The following is a 22,180-nucleotide window of genomic DNA, read 5'->3' as shown; positions in this document are numbered from 1 at the left end:
TTAAAAGTATTGATGGTATCCAAATTTTTGATCAAGCCAGAAAGAAAACTTCATTGATGAATTATGTCACACTTAAATCCACACCATATATAGAGCCGTATCTTTTAGATAAATTAGATTTCTTAGGGGCAAGTCTTAAATTTAAGGCAAGATCAAAAACACTTGCACTTAACCTTAAGAAATCTATATGGGAAGAAGATAATGATGGTACATGTCCTATATGTAAAAATGATAAAGAAGACATTATACATTTTATGTTCAAATGCAAATATTTTGATGATCTACGCTTAACGGAATATTGTAAACCTGAGCGTAACCTATTATGATAGTAATCTCTATACATTCTGGTTGTACTTTCTACTAGGTAACCCAGTATTAAAACTAACATTAACACTAGGAAGTGACACTAGCCTTCCTACTGGAACGCAACCAGCAATTGTTAATAAAGTAAATGAAATATTTGACATGTTTTGCAAAAGCTATTTAAAACAAGCATGGGCCTCACGTACCAAAATGTTAAATATTTAAATACCAGTCTGGTACTACTAATGTATAACTGTAAATGTAATGATTAACATGCTATACCTTACATTAAATATATTTACTTTATAACGAAATAAAGTATAGTATAGTTAAGATTTTTTTTTTTTTTTTTTTTTTTCATAGTAACTTATGACGTTATGTGAATGTATTTTTTTTTTTTTTTTTTTTTTTCATAGTAACTTATGACGTTATGTGAATGTATTTTTTTTTTTTTTTTTTTTTTTTCATAGTAACTTATGACGTTATGTGAATGTATTTTTTTTTTTTTTTTTTTTCCATAGTAACTTATGACGTTATGTGAATGTATTTTTTTGTTTTTGTTTTTTTTGTTTTTTGTTTTTGTTAATATATATTTCATTTTGTATCATTATGTATTATTGTTATTACTATACTGTATAACAAACCATTTCAATATTAACTATCATGATAATTTTAATAGCATCATCAACAATTATTTTTGTAACTACTTCCTCTTTATGCACTGTATAAATATATTTAACTAAAATGATGTATCAACTCATGTCAGACAAATATTGCCACAGTATATATTTAGTAATAATTTTTAATTTTTGTTTTTTTAATTTTTAAAAAAAATCTTTTAACTTTGTAAATTAGTATCCGTATCCGTCATTTTATGTTAATTGTGTTTCATATGGATGCACCACTTACTGTGTGTGCCACCGATGTGAAGGTGCAATTTCCAAATAAATTGATTGATTGATTGACAGTTATAAAGTTTGCATTGGAAAGAACCTCATTCAGGGATACCATAACTTGTTCTTTCTAATTTAGACATAATAGGCTGAGAATATAGCATAAACTAAGGAAACATTTAAAAACCAAAACTGCTACTTTTGATGAAATTGGAATTTATTAGTTCAGCAGTAAATTTCTTATAAATTAATACTTCTCTGGCGTTTCATATTTGCAGGGTCCAATAGAAATTGTATAAACAGCATTGTATTGTTATTATAACTATGTTCATGGCTGAGTGATTTTAGGCATCATAAAATTGAATAAAATCAATATGCACTGTCTGCAGCCACACCTCATATTACCTTACTGTATATGACTGACCTGTGTTATAGTGTAAGATTTACATGTGTAAGATTTACATTAGGAAGAAACATGGTACTACTTTTCTCTATAATACTACAAAGAAATTAAGGTTAGTAATAACATTTTCTTTTTTTTAGTAGTTACTTTATATGGGTGCACTGTTTCTGGTGTCATGACGTCTTCTACTATTTGATATAAATTTATACATTTATACAAGGAAGTCTATTTTCTTTTTATTCAAAACAATGATTGATGTAGACCTATCATAAGAATAAATCTACAACAAATATATTTAAATACTTAATTAAATAAGCTATTAGTGGTTGTACACAGTGTTTAAAGATGTCCATGATGAGGGGAGTAGGTAAATTCCAACAAGTTTGTTTTATATTTTAAAGGTGGAAATTTAATAATTTATTCCAATGTTCAATATATAATATATATAAAATAAACTAGATTTAATTCGTCACTATGACGAATTATAGGTTATATACATTGATTTAAATAAAGATAATTGATTTTTAAAAGATATATTGATTGATTGATTTTCTCAGAATCTTTAATTATTTATAATATAATATGATAGGACCTTGCTAACGCGAATACAATAGTCGGTATCACAATCCGATCAAAGATCCCTCTGCGTATAATGTCATAAACCACATTTGTTGTTACATAATAACAAAGACAAAGTTACTTTTTATATAGATTTCATTATAAATCATGTGTATAATCTATACACTAAGAAATAAATTTAAACAAACAATACGGATAATAAAAAAAAAATCTTATTTCGTTTCCCAATGTGAAACTCGATCTCGGTACCTTGAATGCCATAGACACGAGCACAGACCACCGAGCCATACAACTGACTAAAAGTTGTAAAAAAATTCCTTCTTGTATTTACTATGCAGTAACCACTTTGGTGCAAATAGATTATTACATACCGCAATGAATTATAATTTTTTACTATGATGACATCTTTAAAAATGTAAAACAAATGATGCACTGTCAAACTATATACTTTTAACTTTAATATATGAGCTTTTGAAGGAAGAAAGTTAATGTTAAGTTTGTTATTTTGGCCTAAGAAAATGTCATAATTTGTTTGATTGTCGAAATTATTTTTTAAAATTTAATATGCAATTAATGATGACTTAATCAACTTTTGTTCCCTTAATTTATTAATAAATCATACATAAGATACATACACTTCAAGAAAATGAAATAAAAAATAGGTGTAGCATTCTAACGATCTATATAAATTTTAAAATTTAGCATATTTTCACCATTTTGTTAACTTACACGTGCGTAGCCTGTCACTTTTGACGTGCTCGTATAACGCAATTTCGAGTTGAAAAGTGAATAAAATATGATAATATTATTAAAGAAAGGTTGTACAACAGAAATCGGACAAAAAGAGTCCGCATTAACGTATAACGCGCAGTGTGCGTGCAAAAATCTGCGCACTCATGGACAATTTTTAAACGCTTAAATTGCCTGAAACGTACTCTAATTTCATCGAAAATAAATTTTGATAATTTTGACAATTTTAAGCGCGCGTACGCATGCGTTATCTGCGCTACGCACGTAATTATATTGCCATATGATGGAATATGACCTGACATTTATGAGTACCAAATTGTGTTTAAAAGTGATTTATGCTTGTGAATATATGATTACAAACGTGATTTCGTTAAATCGCGCGTAGATCGCGTAATTTTTTATTGCACACCGTGAAAACATAACCACATCGATTCCTGGCCATAAGGAATATACTCTTAAAAATTGACTTAGCTAGATGAAACTGATATCAAGATAATTGACGGACAAAATAGTGCTAAGGAAAGAATAAATAAATATTTTGACAGAATCAAGAAAAACGTAATTATATGCAATTACTATTTTGAAAAAATTCGTAATTCATGCATTCACCAACAGAGGGTGTAATTTTGGTGAAATTGTTCAGATGGCAAAAAAATGATCATTTTCGGCAATGTTTAGTGTTTTTAAAACAATTCAGATTTTCATAGTTATTTATTTTCTTTGCATTGTTATCCCTAGTATCTCTGAAAATGAAACAAACAACAAATATTTAACAACTATGAATTAAAGCATAATCATAATCACATCTGATAACTATGACAATATTGACAATGTTTGGGTTAAAATAATGTGTATTTAACAGTGATGTTTTTACTTGTCTTTATGTCTTATCTCTACATTTATTTATCAATGCATAGAAGGATGTAAAATACAAATAAACAAACATTGAAAGGGAACACAACTAGAAGATACAACACAAACTTACATATATTACAAATCATTGGTGGCGCTGTTGAAAATAACTTTATGTAAATACTTGAAGGTGTATTCTATAGCATTTGTTGTAAATATTTGAATTTATCATTGATACATTTATCACCTGATCCAAAAGACAAACTTGTACCACCTGTACTGTTTATGACTGACCTGTGTTATAGTGCAAGCTTTACATTAGGAAGAAACAGGTACTAATTTTCTACCACAAAGAAAATAAGGATAGTTACTAACAAGCTAAAATGTTATATTTAAAGAATTTATTAGTTATTTTATGGTGGAATGCACTTTATGGTCCAGCTTCACTTCTTGATCGTTTACCTAGTATAAAAACAAGTATTACAGTAATTACAATATTCATGTTGATGATTACTATATAACATTTTATTTAAACTTCAAAGAGACATTTTTAATTAATCAACAACATAAAATATTGAAGATTTAACTTGTTATTTGTGTTATTTTTGGTAAATTTCGAGAACCAAACTGTAATACAATTTGCAAAATGCCATTGAAATCATTCACTAAAGTACCACATCAGAACATAAATCAAACTGCGGGTCAAACTGCGGGTCAAACTGTCATGACATCTTCTACTACTTGATTAAAATGTACACAAGGAAGTCTATTTTCTTTTTATTCAAAACAATGATTGGTGTAGGCCTATCATAAGAATAGCATTCTACAACAATATACTTACTTACTTACTTACTTACTTATTCCAGAACATACCCGAACTTATGACTAGATTCCTCCATAACTTCCTATCTGCCATTGTGACAGCCATTTCTTCACTCTGCATACTGTATCCGTCTCCAGTACATCAATGTATGTGAGAGCTGGCCTTTCTTGTTTTACAAATCCGTGTTTTGGCTGCCACAGTAGAACATCTGAAATCATTTCTTCTTTACTGCGAAGACAAATATATTTAAATACTTAATTAAATTACAAACTATGGCACACTTGTGTGCAAAGATGACCTTATGAGTTTGTTTTATATTTTAATCATACATGTTGATAGATGTCAATTTTTTAAAAGTGGAACTCCATTTAATAACATATTTTTATTGTTTCAATGTTAATACAGTATATATAAAATAAAATACTAAAAACATAATTATATGCAATTATTATTTTGAAAATTTAACGTAATCATGCATTCACCAACAGAAGGTGTAATTTGTTTACATGACAAAAATATTATTATTCTCTGCAATTTTTTATGCTCTTATATTTCTAAAACAAATCACATTTTCATAGTTTTTTATTTTATTTGCATCGTTAGCCATAGTCTCTCTGAAATGAAACAAAAACAAACATTAAACAACCAAAGCATTTATTATTTTGTTTATAAAATCATAAAAAGCGCTACAAAGTCGACAACATCAATTTTCCAAATCTTTGATACCCAATGAATAAACATATAGAGAAATGTACAATATAATTTGCATGGAATATTAAATATCCTGAACCATTGACTTATATAACAGTAAAGATCATAGGCAGCTTTTCAAGCGATAATACTGTTTTGTTTGATTTTTAGTTCTTTCTTTTCCACTCTTCAAAGGTGGGTGCTAAGAGAAAATAGGCGCATCGACATCATCATTATTATTATTATTATTTATTCAGGCAAAAGATACATTTTACAAAATATAATACAAATCAACAAATTAAACAAACACAAAGCAGAAAAAATCATAGTCACTAGCTGCCAGGAAAGCGCAAAAGCAGCAAGCCACTGTCACCAATTAGGTGTGTACCTCCAACCAGTGACTATTAATAATTAAATAATAAACAAGACCCCTGATGGGGACTATTGCAATTTATTGATACATTTTTTGTGGTATTTATCACGTTTTTAAAGCTGAATCGTCAGCCAAACTGGGGCTGATGAAATTCCGATTAGCAATACCTTTTTTTATATTAAATGCCTGATTGTAATAGAGTCTAATTTATTTAAAATGAGAAATCCTACTTTGCAAAACTAGCTGGATTGTCCCTAGGGCCTACACAACGCGACATCATTTATCCTAATTACAACATTTCTATTTTTCAGAAATGAAAACAGAAAATCGACAACATGGCAACAGGTAACGAAAAATGTCTTTTTTTGTGTTCAATTGAGTAACGGCAAGTTTAAAATATCTAGTTTACTAATCTTCTGTTTTCACCATGTCGTAGATTTTAATGTGAATTTAGTGAATATTTCAACTTGGTATGATGACCACAACCTCCTTCGACAGCTGCAAGTTTTATACCGAGATTTAATTGCAGTAACGGACATAGACAAAGCACGTAAAACGATAGACTTACTACACCAATTAATTAAATCGGGATATTTGAGTTCGAGCGAGCTATCGTTACTTTACCAAACAATCAAAATAACTCAAACATTTGGTGTCATCAAAGTTCTCCAACGATCTTTTCCCGATGTACAAGAAATAAAGATTACAAATTTCGCCCCATATCGACACTGGATTGTCAATTTAGGAATTGCACTGGGAAAAGAAGATATTGACAAAATTGATGCTCTGTACAATGGTAGTGCCGCAAAGAATTACGAAGGTGCTTGGAGTATGATTTGGGATTTGGAGAACAGAAACATACTTTGTAAAGAAAGAAAAGAAGAGTTTATTAACGATCTAAGAAAGATTGGACTGGAATCAAGAGTGAAACCTTCGACTGAAGGTAAGTTAATTAGTGCATTTTGTTATGTTAGTTTCTTATACATAATGAAACATATTCATGTTGAATTAATGCTCCCAATAATATTTTTAAAGAGGTATAGAATATCATTGTAAATTTAGATTTTGTCCTGTCATTTATTAAACAGGACAAGTGGCAACCAGTAGTAATGAAGAACAAGGAATGCGAAAAGAGGGTAAATCAGAAACAGGTTAGTGGCTTCTGTTATTAAAACTTTCAATATATTGAAATAAAGTCCTTTTTGATATGTTTAACTTGACCACATGAACAATGATACAGTAATAGGAAGCTTAAAAATGTAAAAGCATTGGTTACTATTTTACATAAGTAAGCCTACATTATGTTACTCTCAGAGATAGCAGAAGCCTAATTTTTTTAATCTGCATTTACAACGCTTGCTCACTGACTTACATAAAAAGAGTCAATAATAATCTACAAAAACTACTACTACTAACTACCATGTGAACTTTAAGTTACAATATAAATTCTTACATTACAGACTAAAACACAAAACAACATTTACAAAATAATTAGAACAAGGAGACTAATTTTGTCCATGTTCCCTCTCATCATGGCATTTAAACACTGCATACTCTCTATGCAGTCGACGGGTATGAAACCTTTTGTGTTATTGAGGCAGAATTTAAATGGCAAGAAATTATAACAACACTTTGATACTTTATACGGTTTTAGGAGATTTTAGTACTTTTACTACAATAAAAGTGAACAGGATACGGCCGGCAGTGAACATCTTTATTTTCTGTTCGACACTACCTTCCGATGTATTACAAATTGTGTTTGTCACCCTCTATAATTCCGTCTATACAATTCAATACTGTACAGAAAAAAAGACTTCATTAACTATCATACAATTAACTATTTTATAACAAAGAGTGAGAGGGAGACCGATATTATTATTTGGTTTAAAAACAAAAACAGTTTACAATAATTCAGAACTCCTAAACAGTAAATTAAACTAAACAACAAACAAGAAGAAGCAAACCAATAACAAAAATCATTTACCAATATTAAGAAACCATTCATTAATTAACAATTTTAATTCATTTATTACGTCATTTAACTGTGTTAAAAAAATGTTATGCGACAATAAAGGTAGGAAAAAAAAAACTTTATTATAAACTAATAAACTGGTTTCTGATACTGATAATTATTATATTGTTTATGGATGCATTGCTGGAAACATTTTTTTAAACTAGCGACAAAATAAACAGCAATAATAAATACCTGGGAAAATTTAAAAGTGAATACTGTGTAGTATCCATCATCCATCATAGAGAGGATATGTTAATAATACGCCGTGGTTAGGATTCCGGCACCGGAACTCAACTGCCCAGCGTTAGGGATTCCGACACGCTATTGCGCATGCCCAGAGCGAGGTAATCGGCGACTCTATACTTATCAACAGCGATGGATTATTTCATAGCTGGAAGCTGCGCCACACGGCGAACTAGCCTAGATGCCTTCTTCTAATATGGGATCCACTAATATAATCTAGGCTAGGGCTACCAGTTAGACTACGTGACCAGTGGGCCTATAGTATTTATTTTGTAATTAAAAAGTGGTTGCTTCATTCATATATAAAATTCATATCATATGAATTATATAATTATAGCCTACATGACTAGTTTTATGATTTTTCATAACGCATTATATACTGTACATACAACATGCAATCACAAGTTGATTTTGTTGACGGCAGCCACCGCGTGGATGTGAAAAAACTGTTCGGGAAGACAGCGCTAAAAACTGCATTACGATTCTTAGATAGATACTGATACTTTTTTTTTTCTCTTTTGTGGCGCAAACACCACTTTTATTCACATTCATATTATCTCATATTACATAAAATCGTATTATTTAACTTGTAAATGTCGTTACAGTTCATAAGTAACATTTTTACATATATGAATTCTGTATTACTCCTTTTTTCATTAATTTTCTTATATTTTGTTATACACTTGACAGGATCATCATTATCATCTATCTCGTTTTAAAATAGTTCACACATTTTCATTTGTTTGTTTTCATTTTACAACCCGGATTATACAATATATTTATATACATGATAAAAAAAAAAAACAATAATAGCTCAGTACCACCAGTAACCCGTATCACTGTAATTCCTTTTCGGTTAATCGTATCAAATTAGAATTTATATTATCATAATCTTATTTCTTAAAGCTACCCATTTTTCTATACTTGTTTCTTTATTGTTATATGTTTCACATTCAATGTTATATAACATATTGCTTTTAAATGAATTTACCCACTGGCTTATTCAGTGCAGATAACATTTTTATTCTATAAATAGTAAATGCTGCAAAAGTGTATAACGCATTATATACTGTACATACAACATGCAATCACAAGTTGATTTTGTTGACGGCAGCCACCGCGTGGATGTGAAAAAACTGTTCGGGAAGACAGCGCTAAAAACTGCATTACGATTCTTAGATAGATACTGATACTTATTAATATCATTATAATTATTTTAACGCGTGGCGTAGTCATATTTTAATTATTAATTCATGTATGGCATTGGCCAAGTTTCATCCATCGCTCTCTCGCTCGCGCAACGACTATCTAGGCTACAGTAAATCCCTATAACACTCCGACTCTCCGTGGTGTGGCACTTTGGTGCAAGCTATAATTCACTTCCCAGAGCTCTGGGCATGCGCAATAGCGTGTCGGATTCCCTAACGGTGTGCAGTTGAGTTCCGGTGCCGGAATCCTAACCACGGCGTTAATAATAATATAGTACACTACAGTAACTATGTAACTGTGTACTGTAGTATACATTATAGCAACCAATTTTTTTTCTAGACCACCCACCGATACGTACTCAACTGTATCAATACCTATTTATATATATTTAATTTCCTCAACAATTGATGTAAATAAATATTGAGCTATAACAGTGGGAAAGCCACTTCGCGTTTTGACCGTTAAATCGTGTAAAATCGACTTACTTCCGCATTGACGATTTTGAAGCGCCACCTATCGTTGAAAACTGAAACCACGATTTTTCGTCGCCTACCAAATAAGTGCTGTTTTATTTTAAGCTCTCATGAATATTTAAGAACCGCCCAACATTACCTATTATGGTAAAAGCATTTCCTAATAAGTATAATTGAATAACCAATCGGTTTCTTTCAAAGAAACCGAAGCTAATACAATACATTCGGCGACTGAAGTCGGGACTCGTGAAATTTATAAATGTGGTACGATTTGACTACTGTTTTGTTGTCCATTTTCTGAATAGTCGGAGGTGCATCCCAACAAATTAAAACAATTATAATCAATTGTTTTATCAAGAATAATATTAGTTTAATCGAGTATGATATATTTCTATCCTGTTCAAAATTTGTTGGTGTATTCTCAGGCCTCGAAAGGTAGGTACATTTTCTAGCTGTGAGCGTGGTTTCGGCAACGCGAGACACGTGTGTCAGTATAGGCGATAGCGAGACGTGTGTTGTACTGTGTTGATGCTGATCCGATAGTCGTTAAGTTGTACTGATTACGAGTATCATTGGTCCTGGCCGGCCTAGCCTGGTGATCTGATCCCCCCAAAAAAATACTTTTTTTCAATCAGTATTAATATATTATTTGATTTATTAGGCTCAATAGATGCCTAGCTAGGCTACTAGTAGGCCTAGGCCTAGATTATAAATAATAATAGTAAATACTGTAATTTAATTAATAAAATACAGCTTCCATTTGCCTTACTTTTATGTCATCATATAATGTTATAATTATATATACAACCAGACATTAACATTTTTTTAAATAATATTTATTATTTTTTCTGACACTTTCAGGAATCGTTGATGATGCAGAGTTCTTTTTCTTTGTGACTTCAAACTGAGAGTGAAGTGGATAAAAAGATGACACCGGTACCTACCGACATTGTCATACCCAAACTATAATTTAATTATTTAAAACAAAATGTTGAATTACAAAAATGTATGTTGCAGAGGATTTAGATGAATATTACAATACAAATATTTATGTTGAATGCAAACCTACTACACTATACTCTGTAAATTATGTTATTGTCATGTGGTAGACCTTAAAAATTGAATATTTATTGTATGTTAGGCCTATTTTATATTTTATTATTATTAATACTGTATTAGTTTAATATTTATACTACAATGTATTAATTTATATTATACAGTACTAGTTTGTACATGTTTTTACCCAAAAAAAAAATGAATAAATAATTTGTTATTCAATCTAATTGCTTGTTTGTTCATCAATAGCAAAACAATTGTAAGCAAGTATATAACAGTTCTTGTTAGCCGCTTATTTCAGGTCATATTATTAATACAGTATTAGCTAGGCCCGACGCGCCCGATCACAACGTCACTAAGTGACTTTCCGCCCCTGGAACAATCGCTCGCTAATAGGGCTAGGCCTCGGACTCGTATAAAAGCTATTATAATAGTTATGATAAATATTCCTCAACTAAAATGTATACTGTGATAAATAAACAAGTAATAATATACGTTGTATTGGAATGTATTTATTTATATGAATTCTTATACGCGGACAATTATAAACATCGCGTATATCGTTCGCTATAAATAAATTCATAAACACGATGACGATGAGTTTACAAAATGGCGGTTTCGCTAGTTTTCGATGGAACAAATAGTGGTACCTTTAGTTTGAATAGTCGGAGCTGCATCCCAACCACCGAATTTTGTATCTTAATATCGTATTCTGTAGATTATTAATTTTTCTAACAGGGATTTTAAATTCAGGACTGTTCAATTTTTCTAAACATTTTATTTTAATGATTTTCTAGGGTACAATTTCGGAAAAAAGACATTGGTTGATTTTGCCGTTAAATTACAGATTATCGTTTTGTTCAAATACATTTAATTTTACATGACAATATATTAAAACCATTTATGAATTTATTTCACTAACAATATTTTTCCGATAATCAGCTAAATTTACAAATATTGTGTTTTCCCAACACCCTAAAATTTAGCAATTTTCAACTAAATTAGAAAAGTAGGGCGCCCTCTCCGAGTCGAAATTTGACACGATTTGTCGACTGGCTGTCCCACTGATAATAAGCATTGAATTTTCGGGGCTTCCCCTAGACATACGTTCGCATTGAACTTGAACGCAACGCAATCAAAACAAAATACTGAGTGATTGAAATCGGCAAAAAAGTGTTATCGTTCTTTCATTAGTTATGTGTATTTATTGGAGGGAAAAAGTAGATCGTTTTGCTTATTGGTAGCATGCTACTTGCTACGTTTCAGCTACTTTCAGCTTTATCAACATGCGGATATCCAGACTGGAGTTTTAAAAGAGTTAAAGACAAAAGGGAACATAGAAAAGCAAACAAAGACAAAGAAATAACAATTCAGATAAAGAAAAGTCAACATTGGTTTACCATATGTCGAAGGAACTCAAAGGCTAAGAAGAACATTGAAACAGCACAATATAAATACATATATCACTCCCAAAAACAAATCACGAGAAAGTCTCTACCAAGTAGGTTGCCACAACTGCAAGAAGGTATACATAGGGGAAACGGGCAGAGAATAGAACACAAAACAGACGTGGAAAAAAATATGGTAGGGACAAGAACCAGGAGCGCTCGCCATTCACAATCTAAAATTCTACACAAATCAGCTATCACAGATCACGGCACCATAGAAAATCACATATTTTCAAAATACAAAAATATTAGACAAAGAACAACACTACTTATCAAGAAAAATAAAAGAAGCCATTTGGATAAGAAAGACGAATATGAACATCAACAGAGACCAGGGAGGACATGAACTGAGCCACATCTACGATGACTTAATAAAAAGGGACACCCGAGCATCCAAAGGGGGACACCAGCAGAAAGCTGAACATCAGACGAGAGGTGGCGTAATTCACCGAACTATGACGAATGACAGAACATCATGTCAACATCATTTGCGTGAACAAGGCTCTGAAACGTAGCAAGTAAGTACTTGTCAACTGGTTTAACTAAAAGTTAACCTTTATTTATTTAAATATTATTAACCAAACACAGATCTAGGCCTTTGGGTGGGCCTACATGGTAAAGACTACTCTTTGCCTGTTGTCTTGTCTGACCATCACCATCTGCGGTAGTTTTACCTTGCTTACTGCGGTAGAGGCGGTATCCTCCATTTGTAAGAATTCGACAACTATTATTCTCTTAACTGTCACTTTTGTTGGGTTGTTTACAACTCCAATGCCTAGAATGAAGCCTGTACTAATAGTATCGCGCATGCTCGCACAAATACAACAATACTGTTTTTGGTGTTCATTTATGCTTAAAAATAACTACTGAATAAATTAAAAATAAAAGCAGAGATATAATGTTTCCATTACAATACACATTATATCTTTACAAAGTTGTCATAATTTGTTTTTAAAATAAAGAAATGGTTTGGTACGAAAGCTTATTTTAAGTAAATGTTTTTTTCAGTATTCCGTAATCCGAATTAGTAATTCATTTGAACAGATTAACAATCCATTCAAACGAATTACAACATATCCATCAAATGCCATTTGAAGTATCTATATATAATTTACGTAAGGGCAAAATTTGGTAAATTTTTACTTGATGGTATAAAAGTCTGTTCGTTTTTTCGGTTCTGATTTTAACCACCTAATGTAACCCTGTTTACTAATTAAGTTGAGTTAGATAATTAGTTATACTGACGGGCTATGTTTATAGCATATTTATGCAATACATGCTATGTACAGTATATTGTGCATATATTATACAGGTACAGCAATTAATTAGCTGTCATCGGCAATCTGTAAAACACCTTAGAAGGCTGTACAATTTACAAGGCGACGAAGGGTCAGGCACCAACAAACAAGGAGCTATGAATGGCCTATAGTCTATGATTATGCTACAAATTTCTTCTTGTCCCCTTATTTTAAGCAGCTCTCTTATCTCATTATCCCTCCAGTTCGACATTATTATTGTTAATTGAATTGAATCGGCGCCAAAGTGATACACTTGACCGCGCAAGGTGTCAAAGCCTCGACGGGGAATTATATAACCCAGGAATATAACGGCGTTACGTTCTCACAGAATGCCCGTCTGGCATTGTGGGGAATATCCCTAGAATATTACTAGGTCTAAAGCAGGTCATGTCGATGCCGGCATGATGCCAAGACGACCCGTTGTCACAGAAAACCGTACCGGCATGGTAATGGTATAATCCCACAATATTCCTGGCACACAGCTCTGTGAGAAAGGGGCTTTAGTCACAGTTCCATTCCAATTCCTACGATGTCCGAATCTCAGATTGCAATCCTGTACAACCAACATCGTTGTTGCATTCACCAAAAAGATCTCATTTGAGGTCTACCCAACGATCCCGAGTCCGACTCGCACGTTGACAACACCACTCCATCAGTTGCTATAACTACACCGCCTCTCAAATTATCTTCTGAAACTTACACTTTTAATGGCAATCCTCAACGTCGTTCTACTAGAAACAAACAGCCGCCTAGATGGCAAAACACTGGAGACTTTGCATTATTTTTTACCATTGGACGTTTATTTTGTTTTTACTTTATTCTGTTTTGAAAGAAAGGTGGAAGGAAGAGGTGTTGCACCATCACACACGTCCTCGTGTATTATTGTTGTTACAGTGCGCAACCTTGCGCCCTATCGAGAGATATTGTTTTCTTTGTTAGTTGGTTTGTGTTTATACTGTATAGTGTCTTCTCAAAAAATTTCATCTGGTTTCAATGGATATTAAATAAATAAAGGTTAACTTTTAGTTAAACCAGTTGACAAGTACTTACTTGCTACGTTTCAGCTATTTCAATAGCCTTGTTCACGCAAATGACGTTGACATGATGTTCTGTCATTCGTCATAGTTCGGTGAATTGCGCCACCTATCGTCTGATGTTCAGCTTTCTGCTGGTGTCCCCCTTTGGATGCTCGGGTGTCCCTTTTTTTCTATATAGTGTCGTTTGATATTATATTCGTTTATATATTAAAGTGTTCATATCTACATAAAGTTGATGAGTCTTTATTGCCGTATATGATAGGCTTTTCTTGGTTTTGGTAGTGTTAATTTTGGGTTAGTTTTTGTATCATAATAATTATTTCTAATATTAAATTTGTTAGTAAATAATTAGGTGCATAAATTTAAACATAATAGCCTCATTTATAGACAATCGTTGATCCAAATTCATCCATTTAAGGCTTTGCAGAGTCACTCCTTGATTTGTTTGCTCGGTTTCGGAGAATTTAGAGCGTTTTACTTTGAATTTGATTTGAGTGTCCCCATTCAACATGGCAATATCCAAGATGTGGAGCCATGAGGGATTTGTATAGTTTAGATTGAACATCATTTGGAAGAATGTTGCTAGTCTTTTTCAGATAAGTACAAGCTTTGCAATGCCGTAGATTTGACATGATTAATTGTTTAATGACCTATTTGTTTTGGTAGATATAATGAGAATAACTCGTTGCCAGGGTGTGACTCATCTCCCACAATGGAGAGGGCTTTGCTAACAAGTTTACAAGTGTAGATAGAGTGAGCCGAGGCTTTGCGGGAAGCGGTCTCACTCTATTTATTTTTTTCTTCTCTTCCTCTGTGGCACCACAAACCAGACAAAAATAGACAAGGTTAAAACACTTTCTATCACCGAACAATAAAATTTGCTAAATGGTGTGGAGTTGGTCAAATACAATCCTTAAAACCAAGCAGCAAACTTTACCAAGCAGGGCTGGTAAAAGCTTTTTACACAAAAATGAGCCTTTCAGATGTTAAAAGGCTCTATTCTTACAAGCCAGGTGTGGGCAAAAAATTTCTATTGAACATACGTCTGTACATTCCAATAATTATTATCGATCTATAATGTTACGTTTCTGGTATTTTTATTCAACTTCAGAGTTTTATTTTCATGCTATAGCAAAAATTATCCACCATATATCCACCCTCTTTTTTCACCTTCTAGGGAGTCACCAGACATGTTATTACATTAGGTTAAACTACCTAACTACTGAAAAAAAGTCTTCCTGGTTTTTATAGCAAAATTTTGTTAAATTTTGTATTTGACCATTTTTAAGGGAAATTCATGTTTTTCGTCTTGATTTCTGTTACAAATATTTGATTTATGTACAATTAACCAGATATTATATTTAAAATTCATGCCTGTACCTTTGCTTTAAAAGTACTTTAAATAAAAACGAAGCCTTAGTCCTTCTTATACCCCTTTCACACCAAAACTCTGGAGTGATCTCCGGAGACACCCCTGGGTTTGTGACCATCAAAACGTTGAGAAACTCCGGAGATACCCCATTTACACCAACCTAGTGTAACAGGTTCGTACTACTAGCGTCGTAGCTGTATCGCGTAGTATTTTCTGGAGCTGCAGCACTGGCACAAACACAATAAAATCATCCACAAAACAGTTCTTGGTTTGGAAAAGTTAAATTCTTTTATTGAAGCTAGTATTAGTAACCAGTCGGAAGGAGATATAACAAAAACAGTGTTACTATTTAAATAACATATCAGTAATCAGTAATCAATCGATCGTATCATTAACGACAGTGTATAGTAGGCTACTATTGCGGTGTGTCTGTATAACAATCAAATAACTAATCAACTATATTAACTATAGTATAACAATTCTAAAATTGAGAGAGATAAAAATATAGATGCTTACCTCGGAAGGAGATGATTCACTTTGGGCTAGGCACTAGTAAGTGTCATCCATTCCCAGTTGGGTACTATGACAATTTTTAACCAATGGTATATATACATTTACCATAACATTTTTGTGGGTTTACAGAGCGATTACTGTAACTCGAGTCATACACATGTAATTATCAATTTAAAGTTAGGTTATACAAAAAAAAAGAAACTATTAAAAATGTAATCAATTAACAAAATCCTTTGTCCATTTATGAACTGACCCATACTGAAACATTATACACTAAATATTCATGACCATTTTCCCACCACTTGGATGAGGTGACTCATCTGTTTATAGCATGGTCACATATCATTCCAGCTTTTCCTTTAATGGGTTTCTCAGATTCAATTCAGCAGATAAATCATTCAAGTATTTGGGTATAAGCATACCTGTTACAGTAGGGGTGGGGGGGGGGGTTTATAAAATAAAATTGTATATTTCGCCCTCTGTTTTGTTTGTTTACATAGCGACGATCATTAGAATCATTTTAATTGAGGATATTTTTAATTTAATAATTATTTTCAAAAGTCTCATGAGTCTTATTATTATTATTTATTATTTTTTAATCCCACTATATATTTTTTTAAACTTAAAACTAAAGCAATGATTGATCTTGTGAGGATGACCCTTTGACTTAAAAAATTTGATGTTGGTACCTTTCACACCAAAACACCGGTGTGTCCCTGCAGTTCACCCTCCGGAGAACGTTCAGCTGTTCAACCCCGCTGTTTTGAACTCTGGAGTTCTTTTGGTGTGAAAGGGATATGTCAACATTCTCCCTACAACCAGTAATTACCCTACAAGATCAAAAGATGACACCAACTATCGAAACAGGCAAGATTCCTTTTGCCAAATTCTGGATAAAGCCCTCATGTAGTTGCCCTATCATTAGACCATTACAATTTTTATGGTATTTTCAAGTTTCAATTTAAAACTAGTGCATTAACATTACAAAAAAAATAGGACCATGCGCTGCATCGTCATAGTATTTTGAGTTTATGTTTTTGGTAAATTACATTGATTGTGTACTAATTTATATTACTTTTGTTTTCAAGACTTAACTCCTGTGGAGATACAGGCTCGAGGACCAGAAGCAATTAAAGCATATAATGAAGCCCTGGAAGAAGGGAAAACTGAAGTTAAACAGGGTAGAGTTATTTTTGTAGGTCTTGAAGGAGTAGGAAAAACTTCTACTATCAATTCTTTGTTAAGGAAAGGGTAAGCAAATCTATTAAAACTATCAAATCAAAAGATAGCAAACACATAAAATTACAATTTAAAGTGATTTTCAAATAAAGTAACAATAAAATACAATTCTCAAAAAGAAGTATTTGCACTTTCTTTTAGTTTTATGTTAAAATATTGTTTAAAGGTTATTATTTACGTTTTATGTAAGATACATTTTACTAAATTATAACACATCTTTACCAGCTGCCAAAAAAGTAAAGGACCATGTCACTAAATATGCATGTGCCTCCATCTGATGAATTGAATTGAATTGTGAACATTACAAACACTGAAAATATAAAAATACCATTTCATTATCATGACATTTTACCACATACAGACATACCTATTATACAAACATTTTTTGAAGTGTGAAATTGATGGATGAAAGGCTGTAACCTTAAACCAAACACATTAAGTCATCGGACATTGATACCAAGAATTCATAAATACCTATTTAATGTATTTTTGCTTTTTCTGTAAAAAATCATATTTTTTTAGCTTAAATAATATAATACGACACAAATATTCTTAACCAAGAAAGCATATTTTTCTTGTCCGTTTTGACATCCGATATTTAATTTAATCACATTTCTTTTATAGTTTTAATCCAATTCATGTAATAACTGTTTCCATAGCAACAACAACGGTATGCACTCAAGATGATGCAGATGAAACAACATTGAAAGAAGAACTACCAGACACTTGTAAGTAAACATTTATCTAATTCAATAATATATTAATCATATATTTTTTAAATTGTGTTTTCTTTCTCTAAAATTATATAATGTAACCTAAATCTAAATAAAATAAATAAATAATATAGTACTAAAAATAAGACTAAATAGTATAATACAAATAGTATCACGTTTAATTAAATTACAAATAACTATTAAAATTAAATATAATAAGAACAAATAATCATATAACAGTTGCATTTATATTAATAATAACAGTATAATAAAATATATTATCAATTATATTTTTTTTAAATAATAATAATGATAATATTCGCTTTAAACTTGAAAATGTTAATAATACTGATAATGAATAGATAATAACATTAACTCCATCATATAGGTTAAGTATTGTTCGATCTGTAAGATTACCTTGTTTTTACTATTTAATTTTACTTGTATAATTCGCTTCTTATTTAAGACTTAAATGTTATTTTTGATACTTTTCTTTTTATTTTTACATTGCCTTGTAAACGTGTGCCGCTGATACAAAAGCGTTTGTTCAATAAATTTATCTTATCTTATCTTATCATCTTAAGATGGGTGAAATAATGGTTTCATAGATGTTTAACAAATTGTTTGTGGCAGATATAATTCCAAGCATACTGGCAAAAGCAACCAGCATTTATCGACACAAGTTTACAAATGTTTCTTTTGTGACAAACCCATCTTTTTCTGGCTGCAGTAAAATCATTATTTATAAAATATAACTGATTTTACAATATTTAAATGTAATAAATCTGGGAAACATGCCAAACGTTTTACAATTCTTTAAGAAATTGATATCCGTGTCTGCTTTTGCGACCTTCTTGTTAAGTTTCTCCAACTGTCATAAAAAATGCGCACAAATTGTCCAATTCGACGTGCTCGTGTGACGTAATTGTAAGTCGAAATGGTTCCAAATTTGGTAAAATTACTATAAAAGGCTGGAAAAATATGATTTACGCAAAACATTAACTATTTCACGCTTTGTGCACACCGCGCGCGCAAAAATTTGCACATGCTTGGGAATTTTTGACATGCCTAAAATGACATGAAACGCGTAGAAAGTTGATTATAAATTAATTTTGCACATTTTGAATTTTGAATTTTAAAGTTTCAATGTAAAATGTTATTTGGATTTTGACCTATGTTAAATACGCGAAATTCATAAAACACTGTAAACATCCTGAAAAGGTTCGCTGCACAACTTCATATGAATGACGATATGTTGAGAAAGTTACGAAATGTTATGTTTGCAAGTTTTACAGATACGCGTGACACAAAAATTACAGAAAGAAAGAAGATAAAGAAAAAAAAGATGATGACGATTTCGTACAATCACAAGGAGTTATCGGCAAATTCTAAAAAACGAATGCACAGCCAAGAATATGAAGTGTTACCATTGTGACAAAATGGGGCATATAGCGAAAATGTGCTTCAGTAAAAGTAAAGAAAGAAAATCTGGACCAAAACAATGACCTAGACAAATAAAAGTGATAACAGATGAAACAGATTCATTTGCATTAGACTCCATTGAAAATGGGTCAGACACACAGGCACATGCGACACTGCTAATGAACTAGAAAACTGTGAAATGTAAAATTGACAGCGGAGCAGAGGTGAATGTAATGCCACTACGAGTATACAAATTTCCCAAGAAAATCAAAGACGGAAACCCAATAGACCTAACGAAAACAAACATAAAGCTAACAGCCTATGGTATGGTAACAAAACAACAATGTATGGAGCGACAAATATCACTTTTACTCATGGTACAATGACCAAGAAATTGAAGTTCCATGTTACAGAAGACAAGGGTAAGACAATGTTAAGTCTGAGAGCCTGTCTAGACTTCAACCGTATCACACTGAACTGTTTAGCAAGCTGTAAATGTTCAGGAGAACGTTGTGATATCACTGAAGTGACTTTGGATTCACCAAAAGGCATACTAACCAAACAATATCCAGACTGTTTCGAAGGCGTAGGAAAATTCCCAGGAAATTACAAAATTGAGCTAAAAGATGGAGCAGAACCTGTCGTGCACGCACCCAGACATGTTCCAGAATCTCAAAGAGCCGCTCTGAAGAAAGAATTAAACAGAATTATGGACCTTGACATCATTAGAAAGGTAGATCAACCCACAGATTGGGTTAACAGTATTGTTTATGTAACAAAGCCATCAGGAGATCTGAGAATATGCCTTGACACCAGGGACTTAAATAAATGGGTCAAGAGACCCCAATACTATACACAGACACTTGTGACATACTACCTAGACTACAAGGTGCAAAGTATTTTACGAAACTTGATGCACGATCAGGGTATTGGAATATCAAACTTGATGACGTCTCTGAAACACTGACAACATTTAACACCCCATATGGACGTTACTGTTTCAAGCGCTTACCCTTCGGGTTAATATCCGCACAAGACGTGTTCCAAAAGAAAGTTGGTGAAACATTTGATGGTCTAAACGGTGTTGTAGGGATAGCCGATGATATTGTAGTCTTTGGAGAAGATGAAAAAACTCATGATGCGAATCTCAAGAAAGTGATGGAGAAAACTAGACAGGTCGGTCTAAGATTAAATATTGACAAATGCAGAGCAAATTATTAACTTTTTCGGACATTATCTAACCTCAGAAGGACTGAAACCAGACAGCGAAAAAATTGCTGCAATTCAGGAGATGCATGCACCTACATGCAAGGCAGAATTACTCTCGCTACTAGGAATGGTTAATTACTTAGGACGTTTTACACCTACATTAGCTATCTTAACAAGCCCCTTGCACAATCTCACAAAGAAGGACTCCGAATTTATCTGGGGTCCAGAACATGATCGATCATTCGCAAAGATAAAGGAAGAGATAGGAAGACAACCACTCCTAGCATATTTCAACCCAAAGAAGCCAATTACTGTGCAGACAGACGCAAAAGTCAGAAAGGCTTATGAGCAACGCTAATGCAAGTCTCGCAGCCTATAGCGTATGTGAGCAAAAGCCTCACAGAAACTGAAAGTAACTACAGCAATATCGAAAGAGAGAGAAATGCTTGGTGTAGTATATGGATTGGAACGATTTCATCATTACATTTATGGCCGACACGTGACAGTAGAATCGGATCACAAACCGCTAGAGTCGATCACCAAGAAAAATCTAAAAACGTACCAGCAAGATTATTGAGAATGCTACTCAGGATACAACCGTACGAGTATACCGTTAAATACGTACTCATCCCAGTAGCTGATGGACTATCAAGATTACCAGGCAAAGGTGAAGAGTTCAAAGAAATTAACTGCACTATTGACGAAATAGTAAATGCATCCACTTCCAGGTTTGAGAAAATTAGAGAAGCAACTACAAATGACGAGCAATTGCAGGCCGTTAAAAAAATTATAACAAAAGGTTGGCCTGAATATTGCAACGAATGTCCAGAGCAAATCCTCGCATTCTGAAATTTTCGCGATGAGCTATAGACCGGCAGCCCAGAGACATTTGGTTAGATGAGCTAGGTACCAATATCTGACTACTTAAGTGTGTTGGGGGTCACTTGAAGTCAATGAAAATGGGAGTCTGCCGGGTACCCCCTGCTGCGTCTAGACCGGGGGACCCCGAAACATGCTAAAAAAACGGCCCAGGTTAGATGAGAGAGATACCACCTAATTTTACCACCATGGGATGCCCATTGGCATCCTTATACCAGTATTACAAACGACAGACTTTTTCTCTGCTGCAAAAGGCCGCCAGACCCCCCGAGGGAGGGCCTAAAATGGGGTTAGCATGAGTGAGGTACCACTCAAAATTAAAGCCAAATGAACAAGTTGTGTTCATACAATACTAAATGGATAACAACAGACTAATTGTCTGCTGCACC

General features: G+C 32.6%; 1 protein-coding gene and 2 long non-coding RNA genes across 3 annotated transcripts; all 3 read left to right on the top strand.

Moving 5' to 3' along the window:
* Window positions 1-1,670: 1,670 nt before the first annotated feature.
* LOC140048595 (uncharacterized) lies at window positions 1,671-6,241 on the top strand. Its single transcript, XR_011845098.1, has 3 exons — window positions 1,671-1,711; window positions 5,978-6,011; window positions 6,103-6,241. It is a non-coding gene; the product is annotated as an uncharacterized lncRNA (long non-coding RNA).
* A 154-nt stretch (window positions 6,242-6,395) lies between these two features.
* On the top strand, window positions 6,396-18,304 carry LOC140051208 (uncharacterized). Its single transcript, XM_072096348.1, has 4 exons — window positions 6,396-6,609; window positions 6,755-6,817; window positions 17,418-17,580; window positions 18,193-18,304. Exons 1-4 carry the CDS (start codon window positions 6,498-6,500, stop codon window positions 18,302-18,304), a joined length of 450 nt encoding a protein of 149 aa, XP_071952449.1. The 5' UTR covers window positions 6,396-6,497.
* On the top strand, window positions 9,566-11,155 carry LOC140045563 (uncharacterized). The gene is made up of 2 exons (XR_011844592.1): window positions 9,566-10,040; window positions 10,467-11,155. It is a non-coding gene; the product is annotated as an uncharacterized lncRNA (long non-coding RNA).
* Window positions 18,305-22,180: the final 3,876 nt, after the last annotated feature.

Source organism: Antedon mediterranea, chromosome 1 (genome assembly GCF_964355755.1).
Source record: "Antedon mediterranea chromosome 1, ecAntMedi1.1, whole genome shotgun sequence".
Classification (NCBI taxonomy): Eukaryota; Metazoa; Echinodermata; class Crinoidea; order Comatulida; family Antedonidae; genus Antedon; species Antedon mediterranea.
Note: the sequence above shows the minus strand (reverse complement) of the source record. Positions and strands in the feature narration are given on the sequence as shown.

Excerpts from the sequence above, each read along its gene's own strand:
- LOC140051208 (XM_072096348.1), top strand. The coding sequence starts at position 6,498 with ATGATTTGGGATTTGGAGAACAGAAACATACTTTGTAAAGAAAGAAAA. Across the intron at positions 6,610-6,754 it reads AGTGAAACCTTCGACTGAAG|GACAAGTGGCAACCAGTAGT; the intron begins GTAAGTTAATTA and ends TTTATTAAACAG. Across the intron at positions 6,818-17,417 it reads AGAGGGTAAATCAGAAACAG|ACTTAACTCCTGTGGAGATA; the intron begins GTTAGTGGCTTC and ends TTTGTTTTCAAG.